Raw genomic sequence first — 18,261 nt, forward strand, 5'->3', positions numbered from 1 at the left:
TTTCTACAAGTAAATGATAATGGCAGTACAACACACAGGAATCTGTGGGATGCAATGAAAGCAGTTCTACATGGGAAATTCATAGCAGTGAATGCCCATATTAGGACAACAGAGAGAACTCAGTTAAATAACCTAATGTAGAACCTCAAGCTCCTAGAAAAAGAAGAGCATAACAAACCCAAAGATTGTACAAGAAACGAAATTATAAAGATCCTAGCAGAAATCAATGCAATGGAGACTAAGAGAATGATACAAAAAATTAATGAATCAAAGAGTTGGTTTTTTTAAAGAATAAATAAAATTGATAAACCTTTAGCCAACCTTATTGAAAAAAGGAAAGAAAAGACTCAAATCCATGCAATTAAGAACAAAAAAGGTGAAGCCACAACAGATCCAACAGAAATCCAGAGAATCATCTATACCTACTTGAGAGCCTGTACTCTAATAAAATGGAAAACACAGAAGAAATGGACAGATGCCTAGATACATAAGAATTGCCAAAGTTAAATGAAGAAGATATAGAAATTCTGAACACCCCAAAAACAATGAGTGAAATTGAAAATGTAATAAAAAATTTATCAACAAAGAAAATCCCAGGTCCTGATGGCTTCACTGCAGAATTGTACAAGACATTTAAAGAAGAACTATTGCCATTACTCTTTAAACTCATCAAGGAAATTGAAAGGGAAGCAAGGCTTCCAAATTCATTCCTGGAAGCAAGTGTTACTTTGATTCCAAAACCAGGGAAAGACCCAACCCAAAAAGAGAACTATAGACCAATCTCCCTAATGAACATAGATGCAAAAATTCTCAACAAAATACTGGGAAACAGAATACAGAGTGTCATCAAGATCATACACCTTGACCAAGTTGGATTTATCCCAGGGATGCAAGGATGGTTCAACATCCATAAATCAATAAATGTAATACACTATATTAACAGAGTCAAGGACAAAAACCATATGATCATCTCAATAGATGCAGAAAAGGCATTTGACAAAATTCAACACCCATTCATGATAAAAACATAGAGAAAATTGGAATAGAAGGTCTTTATCTCAACCTGATTAAGGCTATCTAAGAAAAACCAACAGCCAACATCATACTAAATGGTCAAAAACTGAAAACTTTCACACTAAATTCAGGAACAAGACAGGGATGCCCACTATCACCACTCCTGTTCAATATTGTTCTGGAAACATTAGCCAGGGCAATTAGAAAAGAGAAAGAAATAAAAGGAATAAAGATAAGAAAGGAAGAAGTGAAACTGTCATCAGTTGCTGATGATATGATATTTTACATAGAAGAGCCAAAAAACTTGGTCAAAAGTCTGCTAGATCTAATTGACAGTTTCAGTAGAGTAGTTGGATACAAGGTCAACACTCAAAAAACAATAGCCTTCTTATACACAAATAGAAGGCTCATTGAGAGAGAAATAGGGCAAATAATTCCTTTCACAATAGCATCCAAAAAACTGAAATACCTAGGAATCAACCTAACGAAAGAAATCAAAGACCTCTTCTCTGAAAACTATGGCACTCTGAAAAGAGAGATTGAAGATGATATCAGAAAATGGACAGACATCCCCAGCTCCTGGGTAGGAAGGATTAATATAGTGAAAATGGCCATACTTCCAAAAACTGCTATATAGATTTAATGCAATTCCAATTGAGATTCCAGCAGCATACTTCACAGACCTCGAGAAAACAATCCAAAAATTCATTTGGAGCAAGAAAAGACCCAGAATAGCAAAAGCAATTCTAGGTAACAGAGACATGGCAGGGGGTATCACAATCCCCAACCTGCAACTCTACTACAAAGCTACTGTGATAAAAACAGCATGGGACTGGCAAAGAAATAGACCCAAGGATCAGTGGAATAGATTAGAAGATGCAGAAACAACTCCAGACAAACTCAGCCACCTCATCTTTGACAAAGGAGCCAACCACCCTCATTGGAGGAAAGATAGCCTATTTAATAAATGGTGTTGGAAAAACTGGATTTCAACCTGCCAATGATTAAAACTAGATCCATATCTATCACTGTGCACTAAACTAAGATTGAGGTGGATTAAAGATCTAAATATTAAGACAGAAACACTAAAGTTGCTGGAAGATAAGTTAGTTAGAACTCTTGATGACATTGGCATAGGAAAAGACTTTATGAACAAATCCTCAGTAGCATGGGAACTAGCACAAAGAATCAATAACTGGGATCTCATCTTACTAAAAAGCTTCTGCACTGCAACAGAAACCACCAACAGAGCTAAGAGACAACCAACAATATGGGAAGAAATTTTTAGCAGCTGTACCTCAGACAAAGGTCTACTATCAAGAATATATAAAGAATTGAAAAAAAATCAGACCCCCCCAAATTCAAAGACCCAATTCAAAAATGGGCATCTGAAATGAACAGACATTTCTCAGACAAAGAAGTAAAAGCAGCAAATAAATATATGAAAAAATGTTCAACATCACTGGTCATTCGAGATATGCATATGAAAACAACACTGAGATTCCACCTCACCCCAGAAAGAATGGCTGCTATCAAGAAATCAACCAATAACAAATGCTGGCGGGGGTGTGGAGAGAAAGGAACCCTTCTCCATTGTTGGTGGGAGTGCAGGTTAGTGCAACCATTGTGGAAATCAGTATGGAGATACCTCAAAGAACTAGGGCTAGAGGTCCCATTTGACCCAGCTATTCCGCTACTGGGTATCATCCCCAAAGAATTAAAAGAATCATACCACAGCGATATATGTTCACCTATGTTTATAGTGGCACAGTTTGTAATAGCTAAAGTTTGGAAACAGCCCAAGTGCCCATCAACTGGAAATTGGGTAAAGATGTGGGTTTTTTTAAATAAAATGGAGTATTAGTCAGCCATAAAGAATGAGAAACTAGAGACATTTATAGCTAAATGGATGCATATTGAGGCCATACTTTTAAGTGAAATAAATAGGACACACATGTGTAAATACCAAATAGTTTCTCTAGTGTGAGAAACTGAAAGTGTAAATAAGGATGAAAATGATTAAAATGAATAATTGATAATTTGAAATAGGAAAAGGTCCAAAGGTGTAGGGGTGGTGAGAGGGGAAGGAGAAAGGGAAGAAGGGAAAGGAAAAATTATGAGAAAAGGAAAAAAAAGAGGAAACAAAATCTATGCAAATAGGGAAGGGCAGAGGGGGTGAAGGACACACGGGTAATGGGAGAAAAAATAAGAACTAAGATACATCAGGTAAAACCACCCAATGATAAATGTAAATGTATTGTGTACCTACAATGTACCAATAAATATATTTTTTAAAAATCCCATGTGCAAAATTTCTCTACTGTAATTATTTGTTTCCTTTGATAACTATTAAATTTTGTAGTAGGCACTTATCCCATTCCACATAAACTTTCACCCACTTGTTTTAGCATCTATTGATGTTTCTTTGCTGAATGGATAATTATAATAACTGCTAAATACAGATTTTTCTAATTATACCATTCCTGCTATATTTATTGAATTGTCTGTAAGGCAAAGCATTTGTTTCTCCCATTTATTTATATCAGTATGCATTCATGGATTTTTTAAATGAATTATAACCCATTCCTATCATTTTTACATAAAAAAGTTGCCAGTGGGGGCCCTTCAAGCTGGCTTCTGTTTACTCTTTTAGGTTACCAGAAAAGTATCAATGGTGTTAAGAGTTTCCCTGTGTACTACTCACCTAGTTTCCTCCATTAACATCTTTTTGTTTGTTTGTTTGGTACCAGGGATTGAACTCATGACCTTGCACTTGCAAGGCAGGCACTGGAACCACTGAGCTAAATCCCTGGCCCAACATCTTACATTATTATGACACATTTGTCATAAGTAAGAAACCAACATTGGTACTTGCCTATTAACTAAATTTCATACTTTATTCAGATTTTACTTTTTCCTTAATGTCCTTTTTCTGTCCCAAGATTCTACGTAGAATGCCGTATTATTTATCTGTCATGTCTCCATAGCCTCACTGATTTGTATTCTCTGCCCCTTTGTTCTGTCATAACAAGATGTTCCATGTTACTCTTGTGCTTTCCCTGCCTCAGCTCTAGAATCAGCCATTTCACCAAAGAGCCTGTCTCCTTTTAATAGCAAATGGCATTAAAGAACCATGATCTTGGCACTTAGGTGCTCACTGCTATGGACTGTCATTGCTTCAGGGTCTCCGTTCCTTGTAGATGAAGCTGAGGAATTCACAAACATGCACACACATATCTGTATTTCTATTACAATCTATATTGAAAGCGATGAGTTCACACTGATACCATCAATTCTAATCCAAAATTCTACTATTCATATTTATAACCCCTGCTTCTGATAAGAAATTTAATTCCTATTATCCTCAATGTATTACTAGAAGAACTCATATAATCTCTGATCATTACCATTGTCCTTCCATACACATACCCTTTTCACCTCATCCCCCAGAACTCTGGTATTCTGTGTACTGCCTTCATATCCTCACCTTAGGCCAGCTTTCTACTTTGCTCAGCCCCACCTATCAGGGTAAATTATTAAAGAAGGAAATAAGCAAGAAGAATGATGAGATAATGAAGTGTAAGAAAAAAAAGAGAAGAAAAGAGACAGGATTTTATAGTTATGGAGGATGCATAAGCCAGGAAACAAAGTCTAGACATTTTGGAAAATTCTAACAGCCCATTGAAGAAGAAACTGAAGGACAAGAACTAGTATCTTCAAAAAGCTGAGAGAAAATAAACACTGTAGAACGATGTAACCAGCAAACGAATTTAGAAAAAATCTGATGAAATAGTTTATTAATAATAAGAGAAATGCATGTAACAGTGAGAGAATGCATATTTTCCATACTTATAAATCACTTACCAGAGTTGATCATATACTCAAACTAAAGGAATCTCCAAAAGATAGTTCTGGATAAAGCAAATACTGTAACCTCAGAAAGAAGTGTGTAGACGCAAGAAAGAAATGAGCAAAGAAATCAATAATTTGTTGGAAAGATTTAAACACTGACTTTTTATAAAAAGTATCCAATTTGTGGCATTAAAAACCAAATGCTTGGCAATATTAATGAACGATGCTGAATTTCTTCAAGAGACAGGAAAAAATTCTGAACAATATTTGACTTTGTCTATGCAATTTAAGCACTAAAAGAGTAGAAATAGTGTGTATAATAGGCCACATGTATCAGAGAGGTGGATTCCGGTGCCAGAATGGAGAGATTCAAATCTGAGCACTGCCATTTACCAGCTGTATGATCTTGTGCACATTTCTTTACCTTTCTGTGACTCGGTTTTTAAAATTAGGACCACAGACTCATACTAGTATTTAATTTATAGGGTTGTTGTATTAAATTTATGTAAAGCCATTTAAATTTAAAACAAGTATTTTTAACCCGTATTTCACGCTAACGAAATGTTAGTCACAATTATAAACTTCCAAAACAAAAGAGGGAAAATAGGAAGTTAGGGGAGGTAAAAACTTAAGAGTTGGTCACTGCATTAAGAAAAAAAAAGGCCAAACAATATGTTGTTCCTAAGATAGTTAAAACATCAAGCAGAAAGACACAGTGGTTGGGAACCTTCCACAACCTTGCCTTTCCCGGTCAGGTCGACCCATCTTTCTCTTCAACTTCGTCCCGCCCCGCTCCGCAGTCCCTCCTCAGCCCCTCTTCCCTGAGGGAGCGAAAACAGCCTCTCCTGCGCTTCTGGGGCCAGGGGTTTAGCTCAGTGGTTCCAGTGCCTGCCTCGCAAGTGCAAGGTCCCGAGTTCGATCCCCGGTACCCCAGCTTCTGTCAGCCACAGGTTGACACGCGCAGCCGGCGAAGGCTTCAGCAGGGCAGGGGGCGGGCCTCCCGGGCCTCCCCCCTTCGCTCATTGGTTCTTCGTTTCCCGGAGCGCGATTGGTGAGTAGTTGGGTACGTAGACCTGTATATGCAAGGGAGGGCTTGGGACGCAAGAGTCCCTGGGGAAGAGCGTATTGGTTCTCTTCACGCGTCTTCTCGGAGCTGTCCCACCGAGATAGCTTTTGATGTCCCGCAGTTTCCGCATTGTTGCCGCCGCCTCTCTGCGACACCCACTGCCACTTCTGGGCCTGCAGGCGGTGTCGCCGGTGTCGCAGCCACGGGACAGGCTGTATGATTAGGCTACAGTCTTTCATGAGTAAATTCATTCCTTTCTGTGGTATTCTTGGTCATACACTTATGGAGTTTCTGAAGGGTCTTGGAGATTACTGCCAGGCACAGCACGACCTTGATGAGGACAAGTGAACTGTGGAAATTCATTACTACTCCAGCGGGAAGCCCCCACAAAACCAAGAAAACTGGGCACAGAAGTGAAGTCATCGGAGCATTTCATGAGAGCCGTGATTGGATGAGGTAAACTTCCATGCACCTCCTTTCTAGTGACCCAGTATGAATAAATAAATAGTTGCTACCACTTGTTACGAGGTTCCTTTCATTTCCTACCACTCCCAACATCATATTCGAAGCTCTGAGAATTTCACTTGGAGTACACCGGAGTGGACTTCAGTTTTCTGACATTTCTATGTTCCAAAACTTTTCAGTTTTTTCCTCCTAACTTTTAAAACTAGATTAATATGGCTCCAACGAATTGCCTAGCTCCTGTGGAAGTCACATACAGAAACATGAGATTTCTTATTACATACAACCCAACCAGTTCAACTTTAAACAGATTTATTGAAGAACTTAAAAAATTTGGCATTACCACAATAGTAAGAGTGTGTGATGCAACGTATGACCCTGCTCTTGTGGAAGAAGAAGGCATTCAGGTTCTGGATTGGCCTTTTGATGATGGTTCCTCACCATCCAAACAGATTGTTGATGACTGGTTAAATCTTGTAAACATTAAATTTCATGAAGAACCTGGTTGTTGTATTGCTGTTCACTGTGTTGCAGGTCTTGGGAGAACTCCAGTGCTTGTTGCCCTAGCCTTAATTGAAAGTGGCACGAAAAATGAAGATGCAGTACAGTTTATAAGACAAAAGCGGCGTGGAGCTTTTAACAGCAAGCAACTTTTGTACTTGGAGAAATACTCTAAAATGCAACTGTGCTTCAGAGACTCCATTGGTCACAGAAACAATTGTTGCATTCAATAAAACTTGGCTGTATGATGCTATATGGCCTTGGAAGTGGATCTTGAGACAGACCTAATTTATTGTACATGTTAACTAACATACCAGCTTAGTGAATAAGTCTAATGTAGCTTCCTTAGGAATATTGGTAAGCCACAAGCTTGACAGTATTGCCACCTGTTATGTTTTGCATATTGCTGTTCATGCTGGAAACAATATGTGCAAGATTTAATGAGATTAGGTGCCAAGACACCCAGCATAATAGTTGTATATTTTGACTTGTATGGAATTAAAATCCCAACAACTATAAAGAGCACTGTAGACATCTTAAACACTTAGGGACATCATTAAATGATTTCAAACATTGCAAGTATAGCCTATAGTCATTTGTCTGCCCCTTTATTCTTACATCCAGATTTGTTTGGGTATACATCAGGTTTGCACAGAATTTGTTGTATTCTTACCAATTGTCATGGGATTATTTAATGTCTTCCTAAAAAATCTCATTTTATGTTGTTAGGTAAACCTCCATTTTAAAAGATTAGCCTCTGGTTAAAAGTTCACATAAAATCCACATTGCCTAGAGCACATGTGTTTAATGTCTAGCTTAAAAAAACCTTTGCAATGTGTTTACATTTTGGGGAGCAACTTAAAGGGGTTATCCTAAAGATAGAATGGTAGGAGACTGAAATATTTAGTAAAATGTTGCCTTTGTCTTGTGGAGGATGTGTTTAGTTTAGCAAACACTTTTTAAGGTAGAGATGCTTTGTATCTAAAACAATATTCACCCAATTTCTGAAAATATTGTAATTCTTCCCCATACATATTGGAAATTGCTGGGCTGGGGATGTAGCTCAGTGGCACTGTGCCTGCCTGGCAAGTACAAGGTCCTGAGTTTGATCCCTGGTATGCCACCCCCCAAAAAAACCAAAAAACCCCTCAAAACAAATTGGAGATTGCTTACTTTTGTTTTAAAGTATATTTTCCTTTGCCTTCCCAACCAAAAAAAGGAGTGGGTTTCTACTAATGAATTAGACACTTAATATCATATCCCTTTAAAAGCTATAACTTAATATTGGGATACTTGATAATTAGTTTTATTATGAAATTGATAAAATGGTGGTATGTTTTGATGTTAATACAACTATATTTTCCTACTGTCTGGAAATACATGGTTAGAGTTCTATAGGAGAAATAATATGTCAGAGTTCACCTTCACCAACTATCCAAATAAATAATGAATTGAAAGAGAAAGAATTTCTAAGATGGTCATGAGTGTGTTTAACATCAGCAAAAGTAGAAGAAAATACAAAAAGTAGAAGTATATATAAAGTAGAAGCAACTATGACAAAATAAAAAATAAAAGTAGAAGAAAAGATAAAGAAAATCACTGCTTAAAGTTTCAAAAGTTTGAATTCACCAGAAGTTATAGCAATTCTGTACTTATGTATTCAGTAATACTGCCCCAAACTGTATTAAAAAAATGGATAAAACTACAAAAAAAATTGAAAAGATTACCATACCTATAGGAAATTTTACTATCCCTCTTTCTAAAACCGATCAAGTAATCAGAAGTCAGTAAGGACTTAGGGCTTTCTCCACCCCAGTACCAGGGATTGAACTCAGAACCTTGCACTTGCAAGGCAGGCACAATGCCACTGAGCTACATCCCTGGCCCTAGTAAGGATTTAATCAAAACAAATAGCTTGATTCCATGAACATACAAGGGACAATGTCTCCAACAGTGTGAAAATGCATATTTTTTTAAGAGCACGTGAAATATTTTATTAAATTTGATCATACATTTGACCAAATGAATTTCAGAACAATTTAAAATATTTTAATAATTCAGAGCAACTTCTCTGATCATAATTCAATTAAGTTAGAAAAAAAGATGATATATATACATCTGGAATTTTGAAAGTCTGTCTAGAGACTTCTACTTCAAGACACTCTCTGCAGCACCAGAAAATGTGAAAAAATTTTCAAAATTCATGTTTAAGGATATGTGAGAGCTATGAAAGCAACAAAGACTACATGGATAGGAGTTCCAGAGAGGGAAGTGCCTTCCCGAAATGAGCCATTTTTTTCTAGGGGTATTTACTGATTCTGGACATAAACTAAAAAGGATCAGATTTAGTCTATACAAAGAATCTCTCCTAAGGTTGAGAAACCTAGCAAGGCTTTTGGTGATCACGTGGGATTGATGTAACAGACTGAAAAATTGAAAATCTTGGCCAGTTTTTTTCATCTGTTTCAAATTGTTTCCCCATCAAATAGATGCTGAATGTGAGATTTGCATTCAGAGATTTATTGAGGCGTCTTCTCAGGGAGCACCACCTGTGAAACGACCAAAAAAGCAGAATAGGCAGAAGACATTGAATGTTTATACTTATAAATATACTTATATACTTATACTATATACTTATAAGTATACTTAAAGCAGTAGCTTTAGCCAGACTCACAGCGTGTCTTGAAGATGAGATGACTATTTGGAAATGTCTGAAATTTAGGCAACAGGGTTGGGCTTTAGAGTCTTGAATCAATCAATCATTGATTGATGCCTGTTGGAGGGAGGCTATAGCTGGGTATGATGGTATAAACTTGAGTGAAGCATCTTTCTTTAGTCAAGGACAATTCTCAGGAGGGATGTAGCTGTGAGCCCTATTCTGATAATGGCAGATGAGTGAAATGAGTGTTTCAGACCTCAGGAAAGACCTGAGTGGTATAACCACAGCGTTATGCTTGCTGAGTTCTGGGAATGTATATGAGAGGCTGAGGAGTTAAAATGGAAAGTTAGAAGCCAGTGGAACATCTTCCTCAATCCCATAATGCATAAGACATAACACCCTGCTAGACAAGGTTGTTTCAATTTCTCCACAACCTCACCAACACAATTTTTTTAATGATAGCCATTCTGGTGAGTGTGAAGTGGTATCCCATTGTGGTTTTAGTTTTCATCTAACGATGTTAAACATATTTTCATGTGCTTGTTAGCCATTCACATATTTTACTCATTTCAAAAACTGGATTGTCACTGTGTTGTGAGGGTTCTCTCTACATTCTGGATGTAATGCCTTTATCAGATATATAATTTGCAAATATTTTCTTCCTGTGTACTACTCATTTTTTTAAATGGTGTTTCAAAAGGCAAAGTTTTAGATTTTGATGAAGTATAATTGTTTTTATTTTATGAATCATGATTTTACAATAATATCTGAGACCTCTCCTCAAATCAAATCATAAGATTTTCCCCTTTGTTTTCTTCAACGAATTTATAGTTTTTGCTTTTTACATTTAGATCTGTGAACTATTGTGAGTTAATTTTTGTGTATGTTGTGATATGTCTAAGTGTTTTTTAAATTTCATTTTGCTTTTTGCATATGGAAATACAGTTGTTCCAGCATCACTTTTTTCAAAAGATTATCCTTTCCTATATTAAATTATCTTAGAAGCTTTGATGAAAAACCAATTTACTATAAATACAAGGACTTATTTGTGAATTCTCAGTTATGTTTCACATATTTCTATGACCACAGCCTTGATTATGATATCACGTATAGTAAGTTTGTGAAATTGAATAGTGAAATTTGCTCTTCTTTGTTAAAAGTGGGCTATTCTTACTTGCGTTTCTATATAAATTTTAAGATCATCCCTTCAATTTTTACCAAACAAAAATGAAATGCAAACAAACAAACAAACAATAAACCCCTGCAGGGATATGGTGAATAATGAACAAGAGTGTGAATGGTTCCCAATGTTCAGATTCCAGCTTCACTCTTCAAACCTTCCTCTGAATAGTTTACCAATCTCTGTGAGTCCAAGTATCATAGAGGAGAGATATTTTTTCAAGATATTCTTGGCTGAGGACAAGTACAGGTTAGAAGAAAAAAATCTGAGGAGAAGATGAGTGATGGCTCTGCTAACTACTCTTCTAGAAGCCTATTAGTCCACCTGGCTTGGCATTGAGAGGTGATCAAATACAGCCCACTCCTTGTGGGCAATGGGAATTCTGACACCGGTGGCAGCAACAGTAGGTCCCTAGGGATGAGTAATACAAAGAAATTAGACATTTGCAGCTGCCATCCCTATAGGCCTTAGCTCTTTCCTTACCCCTATGCCCTATGATGTGGGTTCTGTTGGACACAAGAGACAAATGCTAAACTTGGTCAAAGAAATACCTAGGACAGACTGACATAGCATCTACAAGAAAGCTGCTCTGGATGCTTAGTTACTTTAGAGTGTGCAGGATGGAAGAGAGAATGCGTTCCAGAGCCAGGAAAATGAAACCAGTTTTCCTTACAACTCTCTATGGTTCTGTCCCTCACTGTTTCTCTTCCTCTTCCCTCTGGCATGCTGGCCCTCCCAGCCACATTTCTCTGGTTTTCCTTTTAGTAATCACCTAAAAAGAATGTTTAATACTCTACAACCCATAGGGCAGTGACCAGTCCTGGCTAGTGAACTGCCTCCAGCCACTGAGCCCTCACACCCTGATGAGCCTTGAAGGGAGTGTATTACTCTGACAGGGACTGCATTCCCTGAAGGGGGGGGGGCATATTTCCTGGCTAGTGGCTGTGCCCACATTCCTTGTCTCTTCATGACTTCCAGCCATCTTTCACTCTTGGAACCCAGTGCATATACTACTCCCCATGAGCCTTCTCTTATGCTCTGATAGGAAGGATCTTCTCCTCTCTCTGAGCACCCTTGACCTTTATCTGCACATTTCTACCCTCTTACCATATTTTTTATTTTATGGCAAAATAAATTATGTCCAATCTTGATAGGAATATAGGCAGCGTTATGCATTTTCCACAAGGCCTATGTAATAGTTGGCAATCAATGAATGAAGAAATGCTTGGGAAGGAATTCAGAAAAGGGTTACAGGAAAGTGAACTCCCAGGGTTTTCAGAGACAAGGCTCTCATTCGCTGTATGCCTCGGCATTTTTCCTCACCCACGGTGCTCACAGAAAAGAAAACACACTGACAAGGATGGCCGTTTTGGAATCCATTTTTATTGTGGGTATTATTCTGGGCTTCATCCAGCCCCACATCAGCCCCTGAAACTGCATCAGACTGTCTGAACATTCATGGCTTCCTTGGGCCAACTGTAGCTGTCCAGTGAAAAGGAGTCATAGTCTGGAGTGTAGACCAGGGATCTTACAAAAGCCTCCTTGTCCTTAGGTTCTGGGTAGTAGGAGGCCAGGCTGTGTTTGTACGCATAGTCGAGGACCTAGGAAAAAACATGTTTGGCTGAGGAACTGGATCTAAGCGAAAACCTGCTTAAAGGCCCTTGTATGGCATTCTGGAACAGGGGAAGAGGTAGGCATGTTTCTTTCATGAGTTGTGGCCCACTCATGAAACCACTGGATAGGAGCGATTTTAGACTTTCTGCCTGGACCAGCAGTTTTGACATAGTGGAATAAATATTGGGACAGGGTCAAGAGGCTTAGCCTAAATTCTGTCTACTTCCAATTGCTTGTGAGTATCTAGCCATGACAACACCCTTGTTGAGACTTGGTTTCTTCATCTGTAAAGTGACGGTAATGGTCCATTTCTCTGGAGTAGAATGGGAATAAAATTAGGTAACAGGTAAAAATGTGCAATATCTAATTTTGTTAGCTCAGTGTGGTGGTGCATGCCTGTAATCCCAGCACTCAGGAGGCTAAAGCAGGAGGATTTCTGAGAGTTTGAGGCCACCCTGGACTACATAGCAAGGCCCTCTCTCAAACCAAGTTTGTTTTCCTTCCTGGGTATGAATTGAATTAGATGAGTATTGTGGGAACTTTTCTCTGGGTATTAGATTTGACTCTGAAGAACTTGAATCTAAATATTGCAAAAAGGAAGAAACTGGACAGGGTAGAACTGCCCTATGAGCTAGACTACTGGTCTTTAGGGCTGATTCTGGATCATGCACTGGACCACTCGTTGGGTTTGTGTGCTGTTCTGCAATGCATTAATGAAATTATTTTTTAAAGATATTATAAGAATGTACATGAATGAAATAATAGTATAGTAAACCCTCAGGTACTCATTATTCAACTTCAACAGTTATAATTTTGGGGTGGCACCATGCTCAGATTCTTTGATAACCTATCATCTTTGCATAATCTCATGGAATATTCCATGAATCAAATTACCTCAAGGCTCAGCCATTCTGACAGAAAGGGGAAGAATGAGAATCTACTATGGCCAGGCAGGCACTGGGTGCAAGGTTTTCTCACTGTTCTTTTAAAATTTTTTCCAGAATTCTGGGAGACAGGGACTACTGGCTCATTTGAAAAATGAGGAAACTGAGGCTCAGGAAAATGATTAGGACAAGGTTACTCTGCTACTGATTGGCAAAGCTGGGACCTCAAAGCCTGAGCCATTTCCATGATGTAATATAAGCTGACATTTCTTATTCATGGATGGTTTTGATTCATTAAAAAAATCCCTTGGTGACCTTTCTGCTTTATATTTGAAAGGAAATTCAGGAGCTTCTCAGAACTGGCCAGGGTTTGGGGGACTCAGGCTGCAGGCCAGAGTTTGTCACGCAACTTCTATCATCCCCTTAGCCCTGCAAAAGATAGAAATAAATAATTGAGCCTCACTACCCATTTGTAGGAGTAGAATGCCCCTTACTTTGATGGCGATTCTCAGAGACACATCTTGGATGGTGCTAAGAGGTGGGTACAGTCTCCCCTGAGACAGATGCAGCTCAGAGACCTCCTGGGCAATTTGCTAGAGAAAGGAAGAGAACCAAGAGGAACAGAATTTCTGAATTTCCAAAACAAAGCCAACCCATTATCATCCAGCCCTGCACATGTGGTCAAGTGCTACAGCCTCTCCTGTTAATTCTGTCACCACACAGCACCAGAGGATCCTAATGGTTAAACTTAGACACTCTGCCCTATGCTGTGAGACTAGCTAAGGCTTAAAACAACATGTTCTCTGAATTCTAAAGGAAAATCACTAGGACTAAGATGAATAAACTTCTGCTTGCAAAACAGCATATGGGATATCCTCTTGAGTGGTACAGCCTACTTCACAAGGATCCAGGGTTCCTTACTTCCTGGGTCCCAGTCTCCTCCACATGCTTGGTACTATCCTGGGTGCTCATCCAAGCAACATTATTTCTTTGTTCAGGGCTCCATGGGATCTTCCTTCTTGCCATGGTCCCATTCCGAGAAAGGCCTTTCCTCCAGCAAGCAAATGACACACTAATATTCTGTCTCAGTGCTGGTGCTCAGACAGTCTTGCAGATCATCCTCTTAAATATGATAGGTCCGAATTTGTCCCTATCTGATCTTCTAGTGTCAAATTTAAATTTGAGAGAAGCCACTGGTGCTCTCTGAGAACTCTGTGTTCCAGAAGAGACAGGGCAATGGAATTGGTCTCTACTCTGAGTTCACAGACATTAGGAAAGTGGGTCTCTCCCTCCTTTGCCTCTTCACAGTCCCATCCCTGTCTTTATTCAGCCAGACATTCACTGAGGTGTACAGTATGCCGGGTTTTGTGCTATACATAATACTGAGGATCCATATTGAAAAGTCATAGTTATTCCTCTCATAGAGGCTGTCAGTGCACAATTAACAATTATAACAGTTAACAGTGGGTGAATGCAGTGAGAAGGGGCTAGGGCAGTGAGGGCGAAGAGCTTTCAGTGATAGAAACAGCCCACTGCAGTATGTGTACCATAGGTTTGCCACCACTGGGCTAGGGGATAGAGGAAGGTGGGGCCTCATTTGCCAAGTATAGGAAAGGCTTTAAGCAGAAGATATCATAGGCTAACAGCCAATGGACAAAGTATGAATTACTTTAAAAATTTTTATTAATAAATTTTATTTCATCCCATTCCCCTACCCCTCCTTATGTACAAAAGCTTTGTTTCCATTTTTTCCTTCTATTTTCACTTTTTTGTCTTTTCCTTCCTTTCTCCCTCTCTCCTCCCTTTTTCCCCTTCCCATTTGAACACTTTCTTCCCATTTTCCAACATCCATTAAAGTATGAATTACTTAAAAAGGTGAGATCCATAAAATTATGAATTACATGCAAATGGTTAGAGTGAAAAAAGCACAGATGTCAGGTTGAAAACAGTATGTTGGGTGTATTGATGGTAGGGAGAGGCTAAAAGTGAGACTGGGGAGAGAAGAAGGGCCTGGTGATAAGTTACCTTGCACTGAAACTTTGGAAAGAAGTTTGGATATTATAAACTCCAGGACCCATGAAAATGTCTGAGATTAAGAGAGACTTGGCCTGATCTGTATTTTGAAGGATTCTTTTTGTGGAGGAATAGAAGATAGATTGATTAGGGAGAAGCAGGATTTCCAAGGCTAGATCTGCTTCTAGAAAAGTTATTCTGTGAAGAGGTAAATTATGGTATGGGCTGCCACTTTGAGACAATGGGAACCATTGGAGTCAGGTTGCCTGGGGCCATGCTGGTGCTGTGGCTTAAAAGCCCAGAGATCTTGGGCAAGTTCTTTAAACTATGTCTCACTTTTCTGGTCTATAATGTTATAGACATAAACACTATATCTATATTACATGATTATTATGGTAGAATGAGGTAGTGCATGTAAATTGCATAAAACTTGCATTAATTTTCAATAGCAATCAAATTCAACTTAAATTGTCTTAACTAAAAGCACTTTTTTTGAGAAATAAAAGTTGTCTGATCTTTGAAGACCAGACTTTCAGCTTCTAAAAGGGAAGGACCTTATCATGCTTATAGCAGATACTTAATAAATAGATTGAGAAGAGGTTCCTGTATAATTGATGGGCACTGTTCATGAAATGATGCAGCCAAAGTATCCCACAGCAGTCAGATTAAGTCTCATGGGGTCACATAGGAAGGGCTTCACCATCTCTGTTTTTGTACAACAGGAGAATTTGTTTCTAGGTGGACTCAAAGCAAGAACTGACTCTTTCCACCCAATGGAAGTTTCAAACAACTCTACCCAAAGGCACAGGACATGAACACCCATCATAACAATGGGAAAAATACAAATACAGAATGTTCAGATAAAAGGGACAGAGGGCTATGACACAAAGCCAGAACTGGAATACACAGGGACAGGGGTGACTTGAAAACCTTTAGGAGACATTATTTTCATGGCCTTGTAGAGCCAATTCTCAAAGATCAGAAATAATAAGAAGCCAATAGGGCATAAAACAATGCCTAATCTACAGCAGATTGGGACAGGGCTGTGTGGAAGCTCTTCCCATGTCTTGTTGTTTTGGCTACGCACCAGAGCCATGGTGAGGAGGAAATCTAAGAAGAGTTTAGAAGTCACAGGGCAGCCTTTGGAACTTGTTAGGTATAAGTATTTTTTATATTTGTATATAGCTTTGATAAGTTTAATCTCTGAAGAGACACATTTTTATGCCTTGGTCTCTTCAAAGTGAGAATAAACGTCAAGTGCCTGGCACTTAGTAAACACTCAATAATGTCAGCACTGTCATTGTTTTAATGTAATTAATAACTATAATTATGAATGTGAGTCTTAATGAATTTTTTTATGTAAAGAAACCTTTTTTCCAGTAAAGAATACTTCCAGGAGCTTTTCTAATATGATACCTGGAACCAGTATATCTCCACCCCCCACCCCCCATAATGGTGCTTAGAGTAGGCAAAGCCAGGCATTCACCCTACTTGCTCCTTTATGGAAAGTGTCTTTGCTGCCACTTTTTCCATTGATGTGACCAAGGCATGGTCTGCAAGCCCCCAAAGGTGGCTTTGATAGCATCTCTGTCTAGGTCTGTAGGTGGCACTGCTAGGAGGTAGGGAACAGTTTTAGGCATTTCCTTCACTGCCAGTGCCCTCTGCCAACACTGCCTCCCACTAACTACTTCTCACTCCCCCACCCCCAAAACTCTCTGTGTGATTGGAGAGCAAGGCAAGCCTCAAGGTGATGTTGAAAGATGCTTGAGGTTCAAGCTCTTTGGGGATCCACTGCTAAGTCTAGGAGCAGGTAAATAGAAGAGATAAGACAGAAGGAATATTTCGGGCCAAGAGTAGGACTTGATGTTGACCCAGAGCCCCTGCTAGAAAGATTCAAGGAAGCAATGACAATGATACCTCTGCTGTCAGGAGGAAGATCTCATCTGGGATATGCCGGATTCCTCCGGCGATGACACCCAGTGCCACCCCAGGGAACACATAGGCATTGTTTCCCTGCCCAGGAATAAATGTCTTTCCATCTTCCAGGGTCACACTCTTGAAAGGACTTCCACTGGCAAAGATCCCTCGACCCTGGAGGCAGGAAGAAAACCAGGGATGGAGATTGGTTTGGGGCAATAATGGTGACGTTTTCTTCCAAACGTTGGATCCTTCTTTAACCTCTCCCAAATGCCCAGCATTGTGCTGAGAACATGACAAGTACTGAAGCATATTTGTTCATTTTGCCAGAAAACTCAGCATCAGCCCCTTCTCCATGAAGGCTCCTTCCCCACACATTAAATTATCTGATAGCCAAGAAACCACTGAAGGGTGATGGAGTTCACAGTACCTTTTTAGACCTGTCACCTAGAAGCCCATTCCAGGACACAACACATGTGGAAGAGGCCTGGGGTCTTTAAGAGCCTTGAGTTCTGGCCAAACCTTTATGTTATTTAGGGGGAACCTTGAGCAGTACAGCATAATGGTAAGAGCTTGTGCTCTGGAGTAAGACCTGGGTTTGAAGGCCAGTTCTCCTCCTTATTAGCTCTGTGACCTTGGGTAAGTTATTTCATCTCTCTGAACTCAGTTTGTTCATGATGATGGTAATTTTTTTCACCTTCTAGGTTACTCATAGTTATTGTTACTATGTCCGCTCAGCTGGGGGAAGGAAGGACTCCTCGCTGACCTCTGTGACCTGGTAGCACTTCTCAGCTGTGCACTCGGCCTTGCTGGTGGGGTTGCTCAGGGCAAAGATGATAGGGCGCTCGTGGAAGGAGGCCATGTCCCTCAGAATCTGCTCCGTGAAGGCTCCTGCGATGGCGGCAACACCTACAGGGAAAAGGTGGGGGATAGTGGGGATACCTACTCTTTATAAACAACTCATTCTTCTTCTGGGAAAAATAAGTGCTCCACAAAAGACTTGGGAGTCTGGGGGATGGTGTGAGCCATAGGGATGGAGGGAGCAGAAGGGAAGAGGGTCTTCCTGCTTGAGCTGCCTGAGACCTCCTGTTCATCCCTA

General features: G+C 39.5%; 2 protein-coding genes across 4 annotated transcripts in view; one reads left to right on the forward strand and one right to left on the reverse strand.

Moving 5' to 3' along the window:
* Nucleotides 1–6,383: 6,383 nt before the first annotated feature.
* Nucleotides 6,384–8,918, forward strand: LOC101703131 (protein tyrosine phosphatase type IVA 1). The gene has a single exon (XM_021247200.2). It carries the CDS (start codon nucleotides 6,610–6,612, stop codon nucleotides 7,126–7,128), a length of 519 nt encoding a protein of 172 aa, XP_021102859.1. The 5' UTR covers nucleotides 6,384–6,609; the 3' UTR covers nucleotides 7,129–8,918.
* Nucleotides 8,919–12,097: 3,179 nt separating this feature from the next.
* Me3 (malic enzyme 3) overlaps nucleotides 12,098–18,261 on the reverse strand; it is a 229,026-nt gene continuing 222,862 nt past the window's right edge. For all 3 annotated transcript variants that reach the window (XM_004868221.4, XM_087212253.1, XM_004868220.4), the window contains 4 exons: nucleotides 17,929–18,071; nucleotides 17,163–17,336; nucleotides 13,727–13,825; nucleotides 12,098–12,335 (listed from right to left, as the gene is read on the reverse strand). In XM_004868221.4, the coding sequence (XP_004868278.1) occupies nucleotides 12,174–12,335; nucleotides 13,727–13,825; nucleotides 17,163–17,336; nucleotides 17,929–18,071 (578 nt within the window). In that variant the 3' untranslated portion in view covers nucleotides 12,098–12,173. The remainder of the gene's footprint in view (nucleotides 12,336–13,726; nucleotides 13,826–17,162; nucleotides 17,337–17,928; nucleotides 18,072–18,261) is intronic.

The sequence above is a fragment of the Heterocephalus glaber genome, unplaced genomic scaffold (assembly GCF_053883595.1).
Source record: "Heterocephalus glaber isolate CG9 unplaced genomic scaffold, H.glaber_assembly_v1.0 deba00001429, whole genome shotgun sequence".
NCBI classification, from domain to species: domain Eukaryota; kingdom Metazoa; phylum Chordata; class Mammalia; order Rodentia; family Bathyergidae; genus Heterocephalus; species Heterocephalus glaber.